The following is a 19,823-nucleotide window of genomic DNA, read 5'->3' as shown; positions in this document are numbered from 1 at the left end:
TAATATTTAGGTTATACAAATGTTTGTCTTTTCAGCCTCTCACATGACATGCAACACTTTTCAAATATATTAATAATTAAGAAATTTAGACTGGCTTCTGTCGTTTTGAATAATTATAATTTGCTTTGAGGGATTAGTACTATAACCTACTTGTGGGTATGTGCAACAGCAGTAATATATCAGAAAGACGTCAGTTGACGAAAGTGAAAGTAATTCTGTTTTCAAATCTCAATGACGTTCGGGAACGGGATGTACCACTATAATAAGAGGGGGGCGCGAACTTTATATGCTGTTAATATAGTTGTTTTGTTTTTGTTTTTATTTAAAGCAAAACAGCAGCTGGTTAAATCAGCAGTTTATACAATATTAAATATTTACTTTATGATTTATTTCACGGATCACTTATTATTTTTATATTGACACCTACCTACTGTAAAAGACCTGGATTGGTCCACAGCAAGACCAAACTGCGCAGGTCACCTGTTGAAACTTGATTCAAATATTTTTGGCGCACATGGAGCAGCAATGGCAAATCATGCAGTCTTATTTTTCCTTTTTGTGGTGGAGGTATTTCCAAAAGGTAAGAAGAACTGTAATTATAATCTAAGTTGCAATTGCTTTTAAGAGTCATGGGTTGTGAGTAGTTTAAACCTGTAACAATTACTATTTTTTAAGATGTTGTCAGTGGCTGCTTCATTATGCATGCTTAGGGTGTAATATAATACATAATGGCGTTACGTTGTTAGGATACAAAAGAAATGTATTTACATTACAAACGTAATTGCATTACAGACGACATCATTTGCATTACAAACAGGATTATTATTAGCAGGATTACAATTTGAGAGCATGTGTGCCTGCTTGCAGCCCATAACACATTAATATTAATTAGCCTACTTTAATTTGAATCATTAATTCAAGTCCCAGTAAAATAGAAGCTGGAGCATGTTTAGCTTATGTGCTCATATTTACCAGTGAACCGGAGTACTTCATATTTTGCATATTAAAAACAAATTTTTTTGGCGGGTCTAGTTCAGTGCAATATGGAGTTGCAAAGGACTGTTACCTCTGCACACATACCTTCTTCACCTGTTAATATGTAAGGAGGGAATACGGTTAGTGATTGTCCCGGAAATAATAAAAAGAAAACTTTGCCCCAACGTCTCCTTGACCCACAAACAGTGAAGTGTGATTTGGAAAGAGATAGCCAAAATGATCAATTAATACAGGGGCATAGGATTAAAATTGAAATGTGTAAATTGTGTAGGAATGGATTGACTTTACTGTCCTTCAGCTTTTTCTGTTCAAAAGATGTGACATGTCAAATGTCTTGCACTTGCAATGACCATCAACATCATAGGGTTAATGTTATTTTAATGGGGAACATTTATAAAATGTAGGCAATCTTGGACATGAATTTATAACATTAAATTGAATTGAAATGCAAAACCTTCCACATCTCCTGCATCAACAGAACATAAACAGGAAAAATCATTCCTATATTTGCATTTTTTTAATCCGCATTGTGCAGCTTCACTTCTCTGACTGCCCTGAGTATTACATCTGTCTTTGTGACAAAATGCCTGCCCCTTTTTGTATCCTAAAAGAATTTTCTTTTTGGATACACATCTGCATTTGTATGCCAAATGAATGAAGAAAATGTGACAAGTATTCCCCAACTGGGATTTTTTATGACCAGCTAGACCAGAAACTATAGCTGTTCCCTCATATGTAAAAGCCTCAAAGAGAGATAAAGAATAGCTAGATATTTACCACTTCTGAAAATTTCAGTACCAACATTTCTTAACGGCGCTCTCTATGCAGCAACACACTCATGTGACAACCAACTTCATTCTCCCCTAATTAGTAATTGTATTGGATTACATTTTAAAACCCTGATTACTAATCAAAATGTTAAGCTTTTGTAAAAACATCAGTCTCACATCTATAACTGTTATTTCTTTTCCTCCATGCAGGTCTAACAGATGTGATACAAACACAGCAGACTGTGATGGTAAAAGTAGGAGAAGATGTTCATCTCAGCTGTCAGCTCATGCAGACTAAAGATGTTCTTCAGGTCACCTGGCAGAAAGATTTACCTGAAGGGAAGAAGAATCTTTGCAGCTACAACAAATACTTTGGACAAACAGTGAATCCTGGTTTTCAGGGGAAAGTGGAGTTTACAGATGCTGGACTGAAGAACTGCTCCATAGTTATCAGGAAGGTGATGGAGCAGGATGAAGGCTGCTATCTCTGTTTGTTTAACACGTATCCTGATGGTTCTCTGACAGGAAGAACCTGCCTCCATCTCTATGGTGAGGACTAACTTAATCCTAAAACTTATTTTTTATTATTATTTAATATGTTATTTATTATCTGAATGTATCATTTTGCCCATAAAAACAAAGAAATTTAGTAAAATGTCCGATGCATTTATAGAGCTGGAACCACTGAGTTTTTGGCATTTCTACTGAAATCAGTCATCGACTGATCTGTGCTGCTGAATTACAATACTAACCTGTTTCATAATGTATCTCTACTTTCACATGCAAATAGATGACAGATTGGAATTACGTTTGTGTGCTTGTCATAAAATGGAGTTTTGTAGATGAAATCACTAGTTTTTTTTATGTCACAGGGCAATCAATAACTATATTTTCACACCACAAAATTCAAAAAGTGCAAAGAAACAAACAGACAATGTTTGTATGGCTTTTAGTTTATGTACAGTATATTCATATAGAGCTGCATCAATTAATCAAAGGACAGAAAAACTGAAACAGTCTGAAAGTGACAGATGCTGCATCACCAGCAGCAGGAGATTCTTTCTAGGCCATAATAACTAACATACTGGACACAAAGTTTCATGTCAAATCTGATGTCTGTGACAAATTAATTAATGTGAAACAGTATTTTGTTAATGTTGTGTCTTTGCAGAGTTGCATGAACCCATTCTACAAATCATAGAATCAAACTCTACTGAAGAGACAGTTGTGTCCTGCTCGGCCACAGGTCGTCCTGCTCCCACAGTAACTCTGAATGTCCCACAACAAGACCTCTACTTCTCTAACAGCAGCACAGTCAGTGTCACCAACACCAACACTACAGTCACTGTCACCACTACAGCTGTGCTGTCTGGTTTCCATGGAAACGGCGCACAAGTTGGATGTGCAGCACGACTGCTCTCAGTCCCTGAAATTCAGGTGTTTAAGACGATTCCTGCATCGAGACTGTCATTTTTGGTTGGTGAGAAACCCTTCAATCAATCACCTGATGATGGTAAGAACCACTTTCAAAAATCACAGATTTAAAAATTGATCATCACTTTATAAATCTGATGTGTGGGTCTAATTCTTCAGATTTTAATGATGAATCTGGATCTGATAGAAGTAAGTTAACTGTAGTTGCTTTATGAATGTTTACTGTTCCATATCACTTCTTTTTCCTCTTTTTCTCATAGATTACACTTTAATTGGTGCACTGGTCCCAGCATTGGTCATTGTTTGTGTTGCTGTAGTCATCACTGTTATCATTATCCTGCTACGTAAACATAAGAAGAGGTAATTTCAACTTTAACTCAGTATCTGTCTTGTTGTGATATCAGAGTCTCACAGTTAATATGGTAATAATTTATTGACGTGAAGAGTATACACAGAGCTTAAAGAATATATACAGACAACATCTATAAATAAATAATATATAAATGTTCTTTAAATCCTTCAGACTGTCACACAGGGACGCTAAGAAGAGCAAGACGCAACAAAAACCAACCAAAGAGACTTATGAGTACGATAATTTCATTCATTTGTATAAAATAACTACTTCATCAGAAAATGACTTAATCTGTCTTCTCTCTGTTTATTTTGACAGTTAAGTTCCTTTCTGTCTCTATATCTCTCTAACTAATGTGTTATTTATACATGAAGCTGATTCTGATGCACTTTACTCTTCATGGCTCATTGTGTATTCATAGTCAACCTGTTGATTAACATAACTGTTAACTGTCAGTGTGATTCAGTGATAGAAATATGTATGATGTATTATAATAATGTGAGGGTGATTGGCTGATTTCTTGTTTTTATCTGAAGGTGCAAAACACCTCTAATGGAGATGGGGAACCCGGATATCAGACTACGGTCATCTGGGAGGAAAAATCCAAAAGTGGAGAAACCAGAATGTCAAGACATAGCTATTACTCTGTTTCCTAATACACCAACCAAAGACACTGAGAACATCAAGACACCACAAAAACTCAATGACTAGTAAGACAATTTCATATTCATATTCATATTGAAATTTCCACTCAACAATGTGAATGTAAATTGGCTCATGTCTTGTTTTGATCTGAAGGTCCAAGATACTTTATTGGAGAACTAGCAGATCAGGCTCCGGTCATCTGAGAGGAAAAATCGAAATGGGGAGAAACCACAATTATCATTTCAAGGCATACAAGGGATGCTGAGACGAGTATTGAAATTTCCACTCAATAATTTGAGTGTAAATTGTTTTTATTTTAAGGTGTACAACAACACTTTCAATGGACAAGGAGAACTAGCAGATCAGGCAACGGACATGTGAGAAGAAAACTCCAAAACAGAAGAAACCAAAACCATCATCTTCAGCAGTTAGAAGTCTTCCGTTTTAATTTGAAGTCAGTCGGACTTGAACAAAGCTGCATCAAAACATGTTGGTAAAATGTTCAGATATTGTAGAAGAATCAAAAAGTTTTCTGATCTAAATGAATCTCATCTTATATCTGCAATTCCCAAAGATACTAATACACAGAGTACTTGCCATTTCTTGTAAATATTTTTGTGTCATCATGTGTCTGATTATAGCTAAATTTCTCATCAATCAGTGCAGCGTCTTCTTTACTTGATGTTAGATTAGTTTATGTGTTACAGCTTCTGTCTCAGTCCTGATCATTGATCACTTTCTGTCTGTGTCTCAGCCTCCTTCTTACTTCTTCAGACCTCTTACATTGACCCTTCAATTCTCTGTCATTCATCATCTGACCACCAGGTGGCCTCAAACCTCTTCACTGGTCTGCTCACCTGTTCTCACCTGTTTATATATAACTACCTTCTTAAATCATTTTTTAAAATTTCATTTAGAGCAGTTAAGTATAAATCTAATAGAAATTGTATTAAAATGTTCACATCAACCTAAAGTGGAGGCTTTCCCTCCAAGCAGGTTTAACAGCAGACTGTGATGGTAATTGTTTAGTGTGACTTTAAATACTACCAAATATTGTGTAACTTCTTATTGTTATACACCAATTTATTGTTGCATCCGTCCATATTTTTGTAAAATGTAAATAGATTCTTGTTTCTCCCCCAAAAAAGCATTAAACAGCTGCAGCTCAGTTCAAAGAGATCAGAGCACATTACTTCAGTTCTAAAGTCTTTACACTGGCTCCCAGTCAGCTATAGAATAGATTTTAAAGTTCTGCTACTGGTCTACAAATCACTGAATGGTTTAGGTCCAGAATACATTAATGACATGTTAGTAGAATATAAACCCAGTATGGCTCTGAGATCTACTCAGGTCAGATAGTGGAGCCCAGATATATATATTAGTTTTTTTTGACCCATATCCTACGAAAGGCGTATTGCTGCCACGTCAGGAAAAAAACGGATCAGTATCATGTTATAACGTGAAACGTTTCATGTTATAACGTGATAGTTTCTTGTTATAACATAAAACTTTTCACGTTATAAAGTGATAGTTTCTTGTTATAACATAAAACTTTTCATGTTATAACATGATCAAATCAGCAGGGGAGGAGCGTAGAAACTGCTGTTTGCAGCGCACGCACCCCCTACACACAACAAACAGCGCTGTCTATGGTTCTGAAACAACAGCGGCGCTATCCATTGTTCTGAAACAACAGCTAATAGTCAGATGTATCTCGGCCAATAATTTGGTTGTTTTTATTTTGTAGTCTGCAGCCTACCAAAATAGGTGCGCTCCAAAACCCGACCGGCACATGCCGGCTTTGTTGGTACATATTTTAGCTAGCCTAAATCATGGTGAGATTGTCTTTGAATCACCATCACAATGCTGCAGAAGCATTAAGATGATTTTGACGTTTTGCTTTGACACAAATTAAAAGAGAAAGGCTGTAAACAACAATCCGTGTTTTGGGCCATGGTGATGCCGGTTCACTGCAAAAGGCCAAGTGCCAGTTCACAACCTGATTAACCGGGGTCCACCTCCGCCTGAGACCAATTTATCACAATAGGCTATAACGTGAAACGTTTCATGTTATAACAAGAAACTATCACGTTATAACATGAAAAGTGTTATGTTATAACAAGAAACTATCGAGTTATAACGTGATACTGATCCGTTTTTTTGTTTGTTTTTTTCTGGTGTGGCGGCAATACGCTTCCGTAATATTCATTCATAAAATACTGCATTCATCACATGTAATATAGTTCATGTTTTTTCTCTCTGAAAGCTTCATTCAGGATTCATCTCGTTTATTATCTGGGACTATTAATGAATGATTTGTTGTAGAGACTAATAATGAGAGGAAACTGAAGAGTCTTAATATGAACAGTATGTGAGGAGGAGGGTTAAATACAGAAAATGTTCGCAAATTTAAACTTTGCTCAAAGTGCTGACGACACATCAAGAAACCGAAAGTAATTCAATGATTTCTCGGAGCGGGTTGTTCCACTATAATAGTAGAGGGGGGATCAGTTTATATCCTGGTAATATAACTTATTTTTTTCTAAAGCAAAACAGCAGCAGTTACTTAAATCGACAGGTTATTAGACATTGAAGTGAACCCTGCTGTGTTGTGTATGAGCAGATTTATTCTAGGGATTATTACTTTACTTTTATTATTTTTATGTCAATACCTACCTGCTGTACAACTAGATTAGTACAGTCTCGGTCTCATCTCTACGAAGAAACACTCAATACAGTTCCTTTTTTTCCTGTCTAACATTATAATAATAATAAATAATGCATTTATTTTGTATTTTTTGCTGCTAAAGGTAAGATTCAAGCCATTTAATAATTGTAATGCTAACATAACATGTCCGTGATGATATATAACCTGTTGTAAACACATTTCTTGAACAAATTGATATAAAACAAATCAGATAAATATCGTGGTGCTGGTGACATATTTTATGTCACATCGGGTCTTTAATCTGAAAATTGTCATGGAAAACCTAGTGTGACATGTATGTCACAATAAGAAAAAATAATGATGATCTACTCAGTTAATTTAGCTGATTCAATTATATTTAGTTAACATATTTTATATTGTTCAATTCAAAACATTAAAACAAATATAGACAAAAAATCATGTTATATTAATTAAATTATTAATAAAATGTATAAGGAAACAATTTTTGCCTATCAATAAATAAAATAAACAGACAAAAAAGATTTTTCTAGCCTATATCAGTCATATTTTAATGTAATTTTATTTGTTTCTGTAGTATGGTTAACATTGTGACAGTGCTTGCCCATTTCGCTCATATTAGGGACTGCTACTGCTCCACAGTAACAGAAGTCATCTGTGCTCAGTGCACAGCCAGTTAATACCTGACATTCAAAGGTATTATTTATAGACGCAGTTACCGTCAGCAAAATTACCTTCGAGTTTGGTAAATCACAATGCACGTGCTAAATAACATATTTGCCTTTTCTCCTCCCTGTATTTTGCATACTGGGGTTAAAACGCCTCATATTGCATATTCATTATGGCAAACGTGCTAAATGGGCAGCGCGTATTATCTTGCACAGTTGAAAGACGCAAGCCTCGGTGTGCTGAGTTAGATCAGCTTGCACATTTAAAGTTTGCACACGTTTTTACACGTGCAAACCTTTATTACATCAGGCCCAGTTAGTTCAAATCCAGTTTGTCTCAGATGATCTTTCACTGTGGCCACTCCAGACAAAGCTCACATATTTGGAGAAAACATGCCCACTCAAATCCAAACTGAAGTCACAGAAAGTAGGAACCATCTAAGAGCCCAATATGATCAATCCACATAGTTTTAGTTTTTTTTTTAAAGAAGCGCATCACCTTAGTACTTGAAATAAGAAAAGAAGATGTATTTAATATTTGAGTACTTAGCTTATATTTATATCATCCATATATAATAGATTGTTAGTTTATTTGTTGCTGTATACTCATTCACCCCTCACATCAGCTGAATGTATTACTCTGTTGTACAGCCAGAGCCCAAACAATCACCCGTTCCTAATAAGCACGTTTTGAACAGTAACTGCATTATAAATCACAATGTTAACTGTAGTAAAAACATCAGCCTCATATCTATAACTGTCTTTTCTTTTCCTCCATGCAGGTCTAACAGATGTGGTACAAACACAGCAGACTGTGATGGTAAAAGTAGGAGAAGATGTTCATCTCAGCTGTCAGCTCATGCAGACTAAAGATGTTCTTCAGGTCACCTGGCAGAAAGATTTACCTGAGGGGAAGAAGAATATCGCCGGCTACAAGAAAGACTCCGAGCAAGGAGTGAGTTCTGATTTTAAGGATAAAGTGGAGTTTACAGATGCTGGACTGAAGAACTGCTCCATAGTTATCAGGAAGGTGATGGAGCAGGATGAAGGCTGCTATCTCTGTTTGTTTAACACGTATCCTGATGGATCTCTGACAGGAAGAACCTGCCTCCATCTCTATGGTGAGGTCCTTTCTTTACTTCTGAAGACATTCATGGTGAATTATAGTTTTAAATTGTTTCACATTAATGACAGTAGGAAGTGATCGCTGTTAAATTGTCTGCTTGTTGTCATTGTGCCCTTGAAATGCAAATACTTCACATCACAAAAAGAATGTTGTACATAGCTATTGCACATTTTACTCACTTTGCCTCCAATTTTCTTAAAAGTGCATTTCATGTAATTTTGTATTCCCAAATGTAACAACATATAATTATATTACATTATATTATATTAAGTATCTCAAATTCCTCAATTTGTGAAATGAAATGTAGTAAATAGAAACAACTACTCATCATAGGGCCTGATTTACCTGCAAAAAATGTGCAAGCTGATCTACTAACGCAGTGCACTGAGGCTTGCGTCTTTCAAAGGTGCAAGATAATACGCGCTGTCCATTTAGTACGTTTGACATAATTAATATGCAATATGGGGCGTTTTAACCATATTGTGCAAAATACAGGGAGGAGAAAATGTAAATATATTATGTAGCACAGGCATTGTGGTTTACCAAACCGTCGACGTCTATAAATAATACCTTTTGAAAGAACAGGTATTTACTGGCTGCGCACTGATGACTTATGTTACTGTGGTGAGGAGGACACGGAGGCACAATGGCAGAATAAGCAAAGAACTGATTTTTTTTTGCACCCATGTTAATATCAGGACCATAATAACAACTATACTCCATGTGATATATTTAATGTTTTGTGTTTGCAGAGCTGCATGAACCCATTCTACAAATCAGAGAATCAAACTCTACTGAAGAGACAGTTGTGTCCTGCTCGGCCACAGGTCGTCCTGCTCCCACAGTAACTCTGAATGTCACACAACAAGACCTCTACTTCTCTAACAGCAGCACAGTCAGTGTCACCAACACCAACACTACAGTCACTGTCACCACTACAGCTGTGCTGTCTGGTTTCCATGGAAACGGTGCACAGGTTGGATGTGCAGCACGACTGCTCTCAGTCCCTGAAATTCAGGTGTTTAAGACGATTCCTGCAGTCAAAAAATCATCTGATGATGGTGAGAAACACTTCAAAAACCACTGATTTATAAATTAATCATCATTTTATAAATCTGATGTTTGGGTTTAATTTCTCAGGTTTTAATGAAAAAACTGGATTTGATAAGATTAAGTTAACTTTAAAGTTGTCTCAAGTCAAAATTCAACTGTAGTTACTTTATGAATGTTCAGTGCTCCATATCACATTTATTCTCTTTTTTATCATAGATTTCACTTTGATGAATCCCAGATGACTCATTACTCAACCAGAAACCCAAGAAAATTCATGAAATTTAAGTCATATTGTTTGAAGGGAAAGAGCCAATTTGAGACGCAATATACAACATGCAATATACAACAGTCAATATATTTAGTGAACTGCCCAATGACAGAAGGGGCTACTAGACTTTTCTGAAGACCAGTGTCTGATTCATTAGAGAGTGACTTACCTAAGAGGTTGTAGAAAATTCCCCTCTTCCCTGTCATTGACTGGAGGTGATGTCACTGTATAGTGTGACGTCAAACAGAAACAGGTTTATAGTGGGATGCCTGGAAGGTGTATGAATCCCAGATGACTCATTACTCAACCAGAAACCCAAGAAAATTACTGAAATTTAAGTCATATCGTTTGAAGGGAAAAAGCCAATTTGAGACATGATGCAATAAACAACAGTCTAGAGTCTATTCTGTATTTCAAAGTGCAAATTGTAAATGTTAAGAACAGGTTATTACTGTTCTTCATGGCCAGTCAGCTGTGCAGTGACTCAGTTTCAGTTTCATTTGTGAGTTGTTGTTACAGCTGTTAAGCTCTCCAGGGAGGTCGTATCACAGATCTATACTCAGATAAAGTTGGGGAAGTTGTGTCAACATTTACAATTCAGAATGCAACCATAAACTTTTCCCGCCTTCCTCTTTTCGGGGAATGTCATTTGATGTATTACTGCACTGAAACAGACTAACCCTGTGTCTTTTTTTCTTTTCTTTTTTTTCTCCAGGTGGAGGACAGTCTTTATTATGGATTGCATTTGCGATTACTATTGTAGTGTTGTCCTGCATTATTGTTACTGTTGTGATCAAGAGAAAAAGGTGAGGTTTTGCATGATAAAAATCTATCCAGTTGCACAATATCATGTCTTTTATGTGTAATTGGCTTTCCACAGTAAAATAAACTCTGCTTTTCTTTCTTCCTTGCAGGTCAAAGCTTGACAGAAGACCTGACATCGTTTAAAGAACTTTAATTAAGAAGTCATTTTTCACCATCTTGGACTATCACTTTTCAAGCATGCAAGCATTACAAAAATTAGCATTTCTTTGCTTCTAAACTTGAGGGATGTAACAGTCAGTTAAGCTAAAAGCTGCGATCCAAGATGCATGTACTCATGCATTGTGTTTTGAAAACCTACCTGTCCTATTTGCATTTCTTTTAGATTGCAATATTAAGCGCTTTATCTTTCTTTATGCAGCTTAAAGCAGCTACTATTAGAATGTAAAAAGTCAGTTGACATAACTAGTGTTTCATAGGAGTATTATATTTGTTATATTAGCTGTCAGTAAACAAGATAGTGTGACTCTTGATTGTAGAACAGTGCAATCTAATATATCAAACAAGTCTGTTTGGACAGAGTTCACAATAGTTTAAAAAAAGTCTGATGGCATTGTGTTAAGACAGCAAGTTGATCGTTTTAGATGCTGAACTGTTTCCTCTATGGTTTTTTGGTCAACTGTATTAAATTCTGACATTGCAGTTGAGTTTTTCCTGGGAGGTCGTAGGGATTGCGTCTTTTTATTGTTTTGTTGATTTGTGTTGATATTTAACCTTATGGACTGGATTTTTTCACTGAAAAAGCAAGCAAATTCATTGCATTTATCTGTGGAAAGGAGTTCTGGAGCTATTTGTTTAGGGGGGTTTGTAAGCTTATCAACCATAGCAAACAGAGTGCGAGTGTTGTTGATTTTCTTATTAATAATTTCAGAAAAGTGTCGCTGTCTAGCTTTGAGTAACTCATAGTTAAAATTACAAAGACTTTGTTTGTAGAGGTCAAGGTGGATTTGAAGTTTAGTTTTTCTCCACTTACGCTCTGCTTTCCTGCATTCTGTTTTCAAAGCCTTTACCATCATAGTGTTCCTCCATGGTGTTGTCTTTCTGATCAAGGTCGTCTTAGTTTTAGTTTAAATAGGTGCAACGGGATCCATGACATTTGAGATTTTCCAGTAAAAATTATCCAGGAGTTCATCAACTGACTCTGCACTCACAGTTGGTGACATAGCTATAGCCTCCATAAACTTTGCACTGGTATTCTCATTTATGTACCTTCTCCTAACAGAGACAGAGGTTAACTGAACATTTGGAATGATCTTTAAGTCAAAGAACACACAGAAATGATCAGAAAGAGCCAAGTCCTTAACATCAACAGAAGAAATGTCAACACCTTTAGAGATAACCAGATCCAGAGTGTGGCCTCGAGTGTGTGTGGGCCCTTTCACATGTTGCAAGTGGCCAAAAGTGTCAAGTAGAGCAGAGAGTTCTTTGGCATTACTGTCCATGTTATTATCTACGTGAATGTTAAAATCCCCTGTTATGATAAAAAAGTTGTAGTCAGTGCAGATAACCGACAGCAGTTCAGCAAACTCATCAATGAATTTTCCTGAGTATCTTGGAGGTCTATAATTGATTAGAAAAATAACTTTTGGATCACCTTTTAATAAAAAACAGAGATATTCAAAAGAGCTAAAATCACCTAATGTAATTTCCTTGCATTGAAATACAGATACAGATGAAGGCTGCAGTATGTCTCTGGAAACCCAGCAAACATTCACATCAATCACATTGTATTGCTCATGTGAAAAAGCGTAATTCTTTTCTTTAAAATGGCATATTGGACTAACGTTATGCATATGTGACGCATACATATAACAACATATAACATTTAACTAGGCCTATACCTATTTAATATTTAAGTTATACAAATGTTTGTCTTTTCAGCCTCTCACATGACATGCAACACTTTGCAAATATACTAATAATTAAGAAAATTAGATTGGCCTCTATAGTTTTGAATAATTATAATTTGCTTTGAGGGATTAGTACTATAATCTACTTGTGGGTATGTGCAACAGCAGTAATATATCAGTATGACGTCAGTTGACGAAAGTGAAAGTAATTCTGTTTTCAAATCTCAATGACGTTCGGGAACGGGATGTACCACTATAATAAGAGGGGGTGCAAACTTTATATGCTGTTAATATATTTTTTGTTTCTTTAATTTATAGCAAAACAGCAGCTGGTTAAATCAGCAGTGTATACAATATTAAAATGATTATCATTATGATGATTATAGGGGGATTTATTTCACGGATCACTTATTATTTTTATATTGACACCTACCTACTGTAAAAGACCTGGATTGGTCCACAGCCAGACCAATCTGCGCAGGTCACCTGTTGATTCAAATATTTTTGGCACACATGGAGCAGCAATGGCAAATCATGCAGTCTTATTTTTCCTTTTTGTGGTCGAGGTATTTCCAAAAGGTAAGAAGAACTGTAATTATAATCTAAATTGCAGTTGCTTTTAAAAGTCATTGGTTGTGAGTAGTTTAAACCTGTAACAATTACTATTTTTTAAGATTTTGTCAGTGGCTGCTTCATTATGCATGCTTGGGCAGTAATATAATACATAATGGGTTACGTTGTTAGGATACAAAAGAAAGGTATTTATATTACAAACGTAATTGCATTACAGACGACTTAATTTGCACTACAAACATTTCATTTAGTAAAGCACTTAGCCTATTTTAATTTGAATCATTATTCAATTCCCAGTAAAATGGAAGTTGGAGTGTGTTAGCTTCTGTGCTCATATTTGGGTCAATGACGTATAAGGATTTAGAACAACTCAATTGTAGAATAATAAAAAAACAAGCATATCTAATGCAGTAGTTCAAACATTCAGAATGTTGTGTACCTGAAGATCCATATTATACATTTGAAATTAAGTGATTTTAGTGGGGTTTTCAAGATTAATTGGCACTGGCCTTAAAAAGAGTCATGTGGTGCGACCACGATTCATCTTGAAATAAATCAATTTACTTAACACGCTTCACATCTTTTTTTTTTTACAAGTTTTCAGTAATATAAAGTGTTTGGAAACAAAGTATTTGAATTTTTTTTTTAATTTTTGTAACTGATGATCTTTTATTTAGAAAAGATATTTCAAGATGAATCATGGTCGCACCAAATGACTTTTTTTTCAGGCCAGTGCCAATTAATCTTGAAAAACCCCACTAAAATCACTTTCAAATTGTAATATGAATTGTCAGGTACACAACATTCTGAATGTTTGAACTACTGCATTAGATATGCTTGTTTTTTTTTATTCTAAAATTGAGTTGTTGAAAATCCTTATACGTCATTGACCCATTTACCAGCGAAGCGGAGTACTTGAATATATTGCATATTAAAAAAAGAGTTTTGGGAAAAAAGAGTGTTGCATGTACAATGCCTCTACGGTTTCAAGAGATGTTCAATTCAAATCATCCGCGTTTTAAAAAATTGGCGGGTCTAGTTCAGTGCAATATGGAGTTGCAAAGGACTGTTACCTCTGCAAACACACCTCCCTCCTGTTAATATGTCAGGAGGGAAAACGGCTAGAGATTGTCCCGGAAATAATAAAAAAGAAAAGTTTGCCCCAGCGTCTCCTTGACCCACTAACAGTGAAGTGTGATTTTATATGACCGGTGTGCGTAACTACTCTCCACAGTCACATTTGATTGGATAGAGATAGCCAAAATGATCACTTGATACAGGGGCATAGGATTAAAATTAAAATGTATAGGAATGGATTGATCTTACTGTCCTTCAGGTTATTATCTTCAAAAGATGTGACCGGTCAAATATGTCTTGCACTTGTAATGACCATCACCATCATAGGGTTAATGTTATTTTAATGGGGAAAATGTATAAGATGTAGGCAATCTTGGACATGAATTTATAACATTACATTTAATTGAAATGCAAAACCTTCCACATCTCCTGCATCAACAGAACATAAACAGGAAAAATCGTTCCTATATTTGCATTATTTTAATCCGTATTGTGCAGCTTCACTTCTCTGACTGCCCTGAGTATTACATCTGTCTTTGTGACAAAATGCCTGCCCCTTTTTGTATCCAAAAAGAAATAAAGAATATATCACATCTGCATGTGTATGCCAACGAACGAAGAGAATGTGACAAGTATTCCCCAACTGGGATTTTTTATGACCAGCTAGACCAGAAACTATAGCTCTTCCCTCATATGTAAAAGCCTCAAAGAGAGATAAAGAATAGCTAGATATTTCCCACTTCTGAAAATTTCCGTACCAACATTTCTTAACGGCGCTCTCTAGGCAGCAACACACCCATGTGACAACCAACTTCATTCTCCCCTAATTAGTAATTGTATTGGATTACATTTTAAAACCCTGATTACTAATCAAAATGTTAAGCTTTTGTAAAAACATCAGTCTCACATCTATAACTGTTATTTCTTTTCCTCCATGCAGGTCTAACAGATGTGATTCAAACACAGCAGACTGTGATGGCAAAAGTAGGAGAAGATGTTCATCTCAGCTGTCAGCTCATGCAGACTAAAGATGTTCTTCAGGTCACCTGGCAGAAAGATTTACCTGAGGGGAAGAAGAATATCGCCACATACAGTGAACACTTTGGACAAACAGTGAATGATGGTTTTCAGGGGAAAGTGGAGTTTAAAGATGTTGGACTGAAGAACTGCTCCATAGTTATCAGGAAGGTGATGGAGCAGGATGAAGGCTGCTATCTCTGTTTGTTTAACACGTATCCTGATGGTTCTCTGACAGGAAGAACCTGCCTCCATCTCTATGGTGAGGTCCTTTCTTTACTTCTGAAGACATTCATGGTGAATTATAGTTTTAAATTGTTTCACATTAATGACAGTAGGAAGTGATCGCTGTTAAATTGTCTGCTTGTTGTCATTGTGCCCTTGAAATGCAAATACTTCACATCACAAAAAGAATGTTGTACATAGCTATTGCACATTTTACTCACTTTGCCTCCAATTTTCTTAAAAGTGCATTTCATGTAATTTTGTATTCCCAAATGTAACAACATATGATTATATTACATTATATTATATTAAGTATCTCAAATTCCTCAATTTGTGAAATGAATTGTGGTAAATAGAAACAACTACTCATCATAGGGCCTGATTTACTAAAGGTTTGCGTGTGTAAAAACGTGTGCAAACTTGAAATCACCCGCAAGAAATGTGCAAGCTGATCTACTTACGCAGTGCACTGAGGCTTGCGTCTTTCAAAGGTGCAAGATAATACGCGCTGTCCATTTAGTACGTTTGACATAATTAATATGCAATATGGGGCGTTTTAACCATATTGTGCAAAATACAGGGAGGAGAAAATGTAAATATATTATGTAGCACAGGCATTGTGTTTTACCAAACCGTCAAAGTCTATAAATAATACCTTTTGAAAGAACAGGTATTTACTGGCTGCGCACTGATGACTTATGTTACTGTGGTGAGGAGGACACGGAGGCACAATGGCAGAATAAGCAAAGAGCTGATTTTTTTTTTACCCCCCGTGTTAATATTTTTGGAGTGGAATATTTTTGGTTTTCCTAACAGCATTGACTCTGTCACAAATAGGCCTACTCTCATGGCAGTTTTTCTGGTAATGGCTTTTTGCTATCACTCAATATATTTGTTAAACCCTTCCACTAGAACCTCTATTTCCATTGAATTTGGTTTCATTTTATGCTTGGGGCTTTCTGCTCATCCAAACTCTCCATTAAGACGCAAAAAAACCCATTTAAATACTGCTGCCTGCACCTGTTGTCATTTGCGCAATTATTTTTAGTAGATCACCCGCAAAATGCACACTAACCAATCTGTTGCACTGCTCACGCAATTTAGTAGCCTTTATTTGGGATTTTAATAAATCAGGACCATAATAACAACTAAACTCCATGTGATATATTTAATGTTGTGTGTTTGCAGAGCTGCATGAACCCATTCTACAAATCAGAGAATCAAACTCTACTGAAGAGACAGTTGTGTCCTGCTCGGCCACAGGTCGTCCTGCTCCCACAGTAACTCTGAATGTCCCACAACAAGACCTCTACTTCTCTAACAGCAGCACAGTCAGTGTCACCAACACCAACGCTACAGTCACTGTCACCACTACAGCTGTGCTGTCTGGTTTCCATGGAAACGGTGCACAAGTTGGATGTGCAGCACGACTGTTCTCAGTCCCTGAAATTCAGGTGTTTAAGACGATTCCTGCATTCAATCAATCATCTGATGATGGTGAGAAACACTTCCAAAGCCACTGATTTATAAATTAATCATCACTTTATAAATCTGAGACTTGTCTCAAGTCAAAATTCACATTGAAACTGTAGTTGCTTTATGAAAGTTAAGTGCTTTTTGTTCTCTTTTTCTCATAGATTTCACTTTGATCGTTGCATCATTCACAGCAGGGACCATTGTTTGTGTTGCTGTAGTTGTCATTGTCATCGCTTTCCTGCTCAAACATAAACATAACAAGTAATTTCAACTTTTAACTCAGTATCTGTGTTGTTGTGATACCAGAGTCTCACAGTTAATATGGTAATAATTTATTGACATTACGAGGGTATACAGCTGAAAGAATCTGTACAGACGTCTATAAATAAATATATAAATGTTCTTATCTTTCAGACTGTCACACAGGGATGCTGAGAAGAGCAAGACGCCACAAAAAACCACCAAAGAGACTGAGTATGATAATTTCATTTGTATGAATGAACTGCTTCTTCAGAAAATGACAATCTGTCTTCTCTCTATTTATTTTGACAGTTAAGTTCCTTTTTGTCTCTATATCTCTCTAACTAATGTGTTATTTATACATGAAGCTGATTCTGATGCACTTTACTCTTCATGGCTCATTGTGTACTCATAGTCAGCCTGTTTATCTACATACTTGTTAATTGTCAATGATTCAGTGATAGAAATATGTATGATATATTATAATAATGTGAGTGGAAATTGGCTGATTTCTTGTTTTTAATCTGAAGGTCAAAAACACCTTTAATGGAGATGGGGAACCCGGATATCAGACTACGGTCATCTGGGAGGAAAAATCCAAAAGTGGAGAAACCAGAATGTCAAGACATAGCTATTACTCTGTTTCCTAATACACCAAACAAAGACACTGAGAACATCAAGACACCACAAAAACTCAATGACCAGTAAGACAATTTCATATTTATATTGAAATTTCCAATCCACTCAATAATTTGAGTGTAAATTGGCACATCTTGTTTTTATTTTAAGGTGTACAACAACACCTTCAATGGACAAGGAGAACCAGCAGATCAGGCAACGGACATGTGAGAAGAAAACTCCAAAATAGAAGAAACCAAAACCATCATCTTCAGCAGTTAGAAGTCTTCCGTTTTAATTTGAAGTCAGTTGGACTTGAACAAAGCTGCATCAAAACATGTTGGTAAAATGTTCAGATATTGTAGAAGAATCAAAAAGTTTTCTGATCTAAATGAATCTCATCTTATATCTGCAATTCCCAAAGATACTAATACACAGAGTACTTGCCATTTCTTGTAAATATTTTTGTGTCATCGTGTGTCTGATTATAGCTAAATTTCTCATCAATCAGTGCAGCGTCTTCTTTACTTGATGTTAGATTAGTTTATGTGTCACGGCTTCTGTCTCAGTCCTGATCATTGAGCTCTTTCTGTCTCTGTCTCAGCCTCCTTCTTACTTCTTCAGACCTCTTACATTGACCCTTCAATTCTCTGTCATTCATCATCTGACCACAAGGTAGCCTGAAACCTCTACACGTGTCTGCTCACCTGTTCTCACCTGTTTATATGTAACTACCTTCTTAAATCATTTTTTTAAAGATCATTTAAAACAGTATAAATCTATAATAGAAATTGTATTAAAATGTTCACATCAACCTAAAGTACACAACCAGCTGAAGCCTCATTTTACTTTCCCTCCATGCAGGTTTAACAGCTGACACAGCAGACTGTTATGGTAATTGTTCAGTGTGACTTCAAATACTACTAAATAGATTCTGGTTTTGGTCTTTGCACTATTTAATATTGATTTTCTTCTTTTTATTTTTGTCTTGCAGACCTAGTAATGGCAGAAATTAAACTACAGGAGATCATTGAATGTAAAAAATGAGTATTCCTATGCAACAAAATATAGAAACCAAAAAAGGTGCAATCTAGCAATTTTCCAGATTGACATTTGTTGATAAATCCTCAGATACATGTTAAACTTTGTGTGACATTTTTCTCATTCTGTGATTTTTGGACAGTGCTCGTTAACATTGGTATTACTGCTACTGCTGTCACTGTTATTGTTTTCTAATGCTAAAGAAGATAACACACCTTCATTTACTTGATAATGTAATGTATTCCCAGCTGTGCCGCAGTTTTTTCAAAAGTAATTTTACAACATGGAGCTTCCTGTTTATACAGACTTACTGTGGAAGTGTTGAGACATGAAGTTAAATCCAGGATAGTCTTTGTAAAATCATATCAGTGTTTCTCATCTGTCACATTAAGTATCAGTATTACTGTAGACTACAGTTTAATAATTTACTATCATTTTCCAGTGGTAACCTGCAACAGAAACATTTACATCACCAACATTGTGTTGATTATGTGAAAAAGTGTAATTCATTTCTTCGAAATAGCATCGAGGAAGTGACTGTGCATATTTCACATGTAGGCCTATAAAGATAGTACAAGATATAAAAAAAAGGAGAAAGTTGAATTGGCCTCTGTTGTTCTGAATAATAATTCTTTACTTCTAGGGATTTCTACTATAAGCTCCTACCTGTGAGTGTTGGGGCTTAAATGTGCAACAATAATATTAACCCTCGCATACTGTTCAGGGTCAAATGTGACCCATTTTTACATTTGAAAGCTGTAAATACTTCTTACCTTTAGCCTGAAATGTGACGACTTACGCTTAATGACTTAAGCTAATTTTTTTTTTTTTTTTACCCATATCCTACGGCAGCGTATTGCTGCCACGCCAGGAAAAATAACGGATC

At 35.8% G+C, this 19,823-nt stretch overlaps 1 protein-coding gene across 1 annotated transcript; it reads left to right on the top strand.

Annotated features, from left to right (window-relative positions):
* Positions 1-509: 509 nt before the first annotated feature.
* LOC134006551 (OX-2 membrane glycoprotein-like) lies at positions 510-17,303 on the top strand. The gene is made up of 4 exons (XM_062445467.1): positions 510-580; positions 1,977-2,315; positions 2,938-3,279; positions 17,200-17,303. The coding sequence occupies exons 1-4, from the start codon at positions 526-528 to the stop codon at positions 17,301-17,303; spliced, it is 840 nt and encodes a 279-aa protein (XP_062301451.1). The 5' UTR covers positions 510-525.
* Positions 17,304-19,823: the final 2,520 nt, after the last annotated feature.

This window comes from Scomber scombrus, chromosome 24 (genome assembly GCF_963691925.1).
Source record: "Scomber scombrus chromosome 24, fScoSco1.1, whole genome shotgun sequence".
Lineage (NCBI taxonomy): Eukaryota > Metazoa > Chordata > Actinopteri > Scombriformes > Scombridae > Scomber > Scomber scombrus.
The sequence above is the reverse complement of the archived record's forward strand: the minus strand, read 5'-3'. Positions and strand labels throughout refer to the sequence as shown.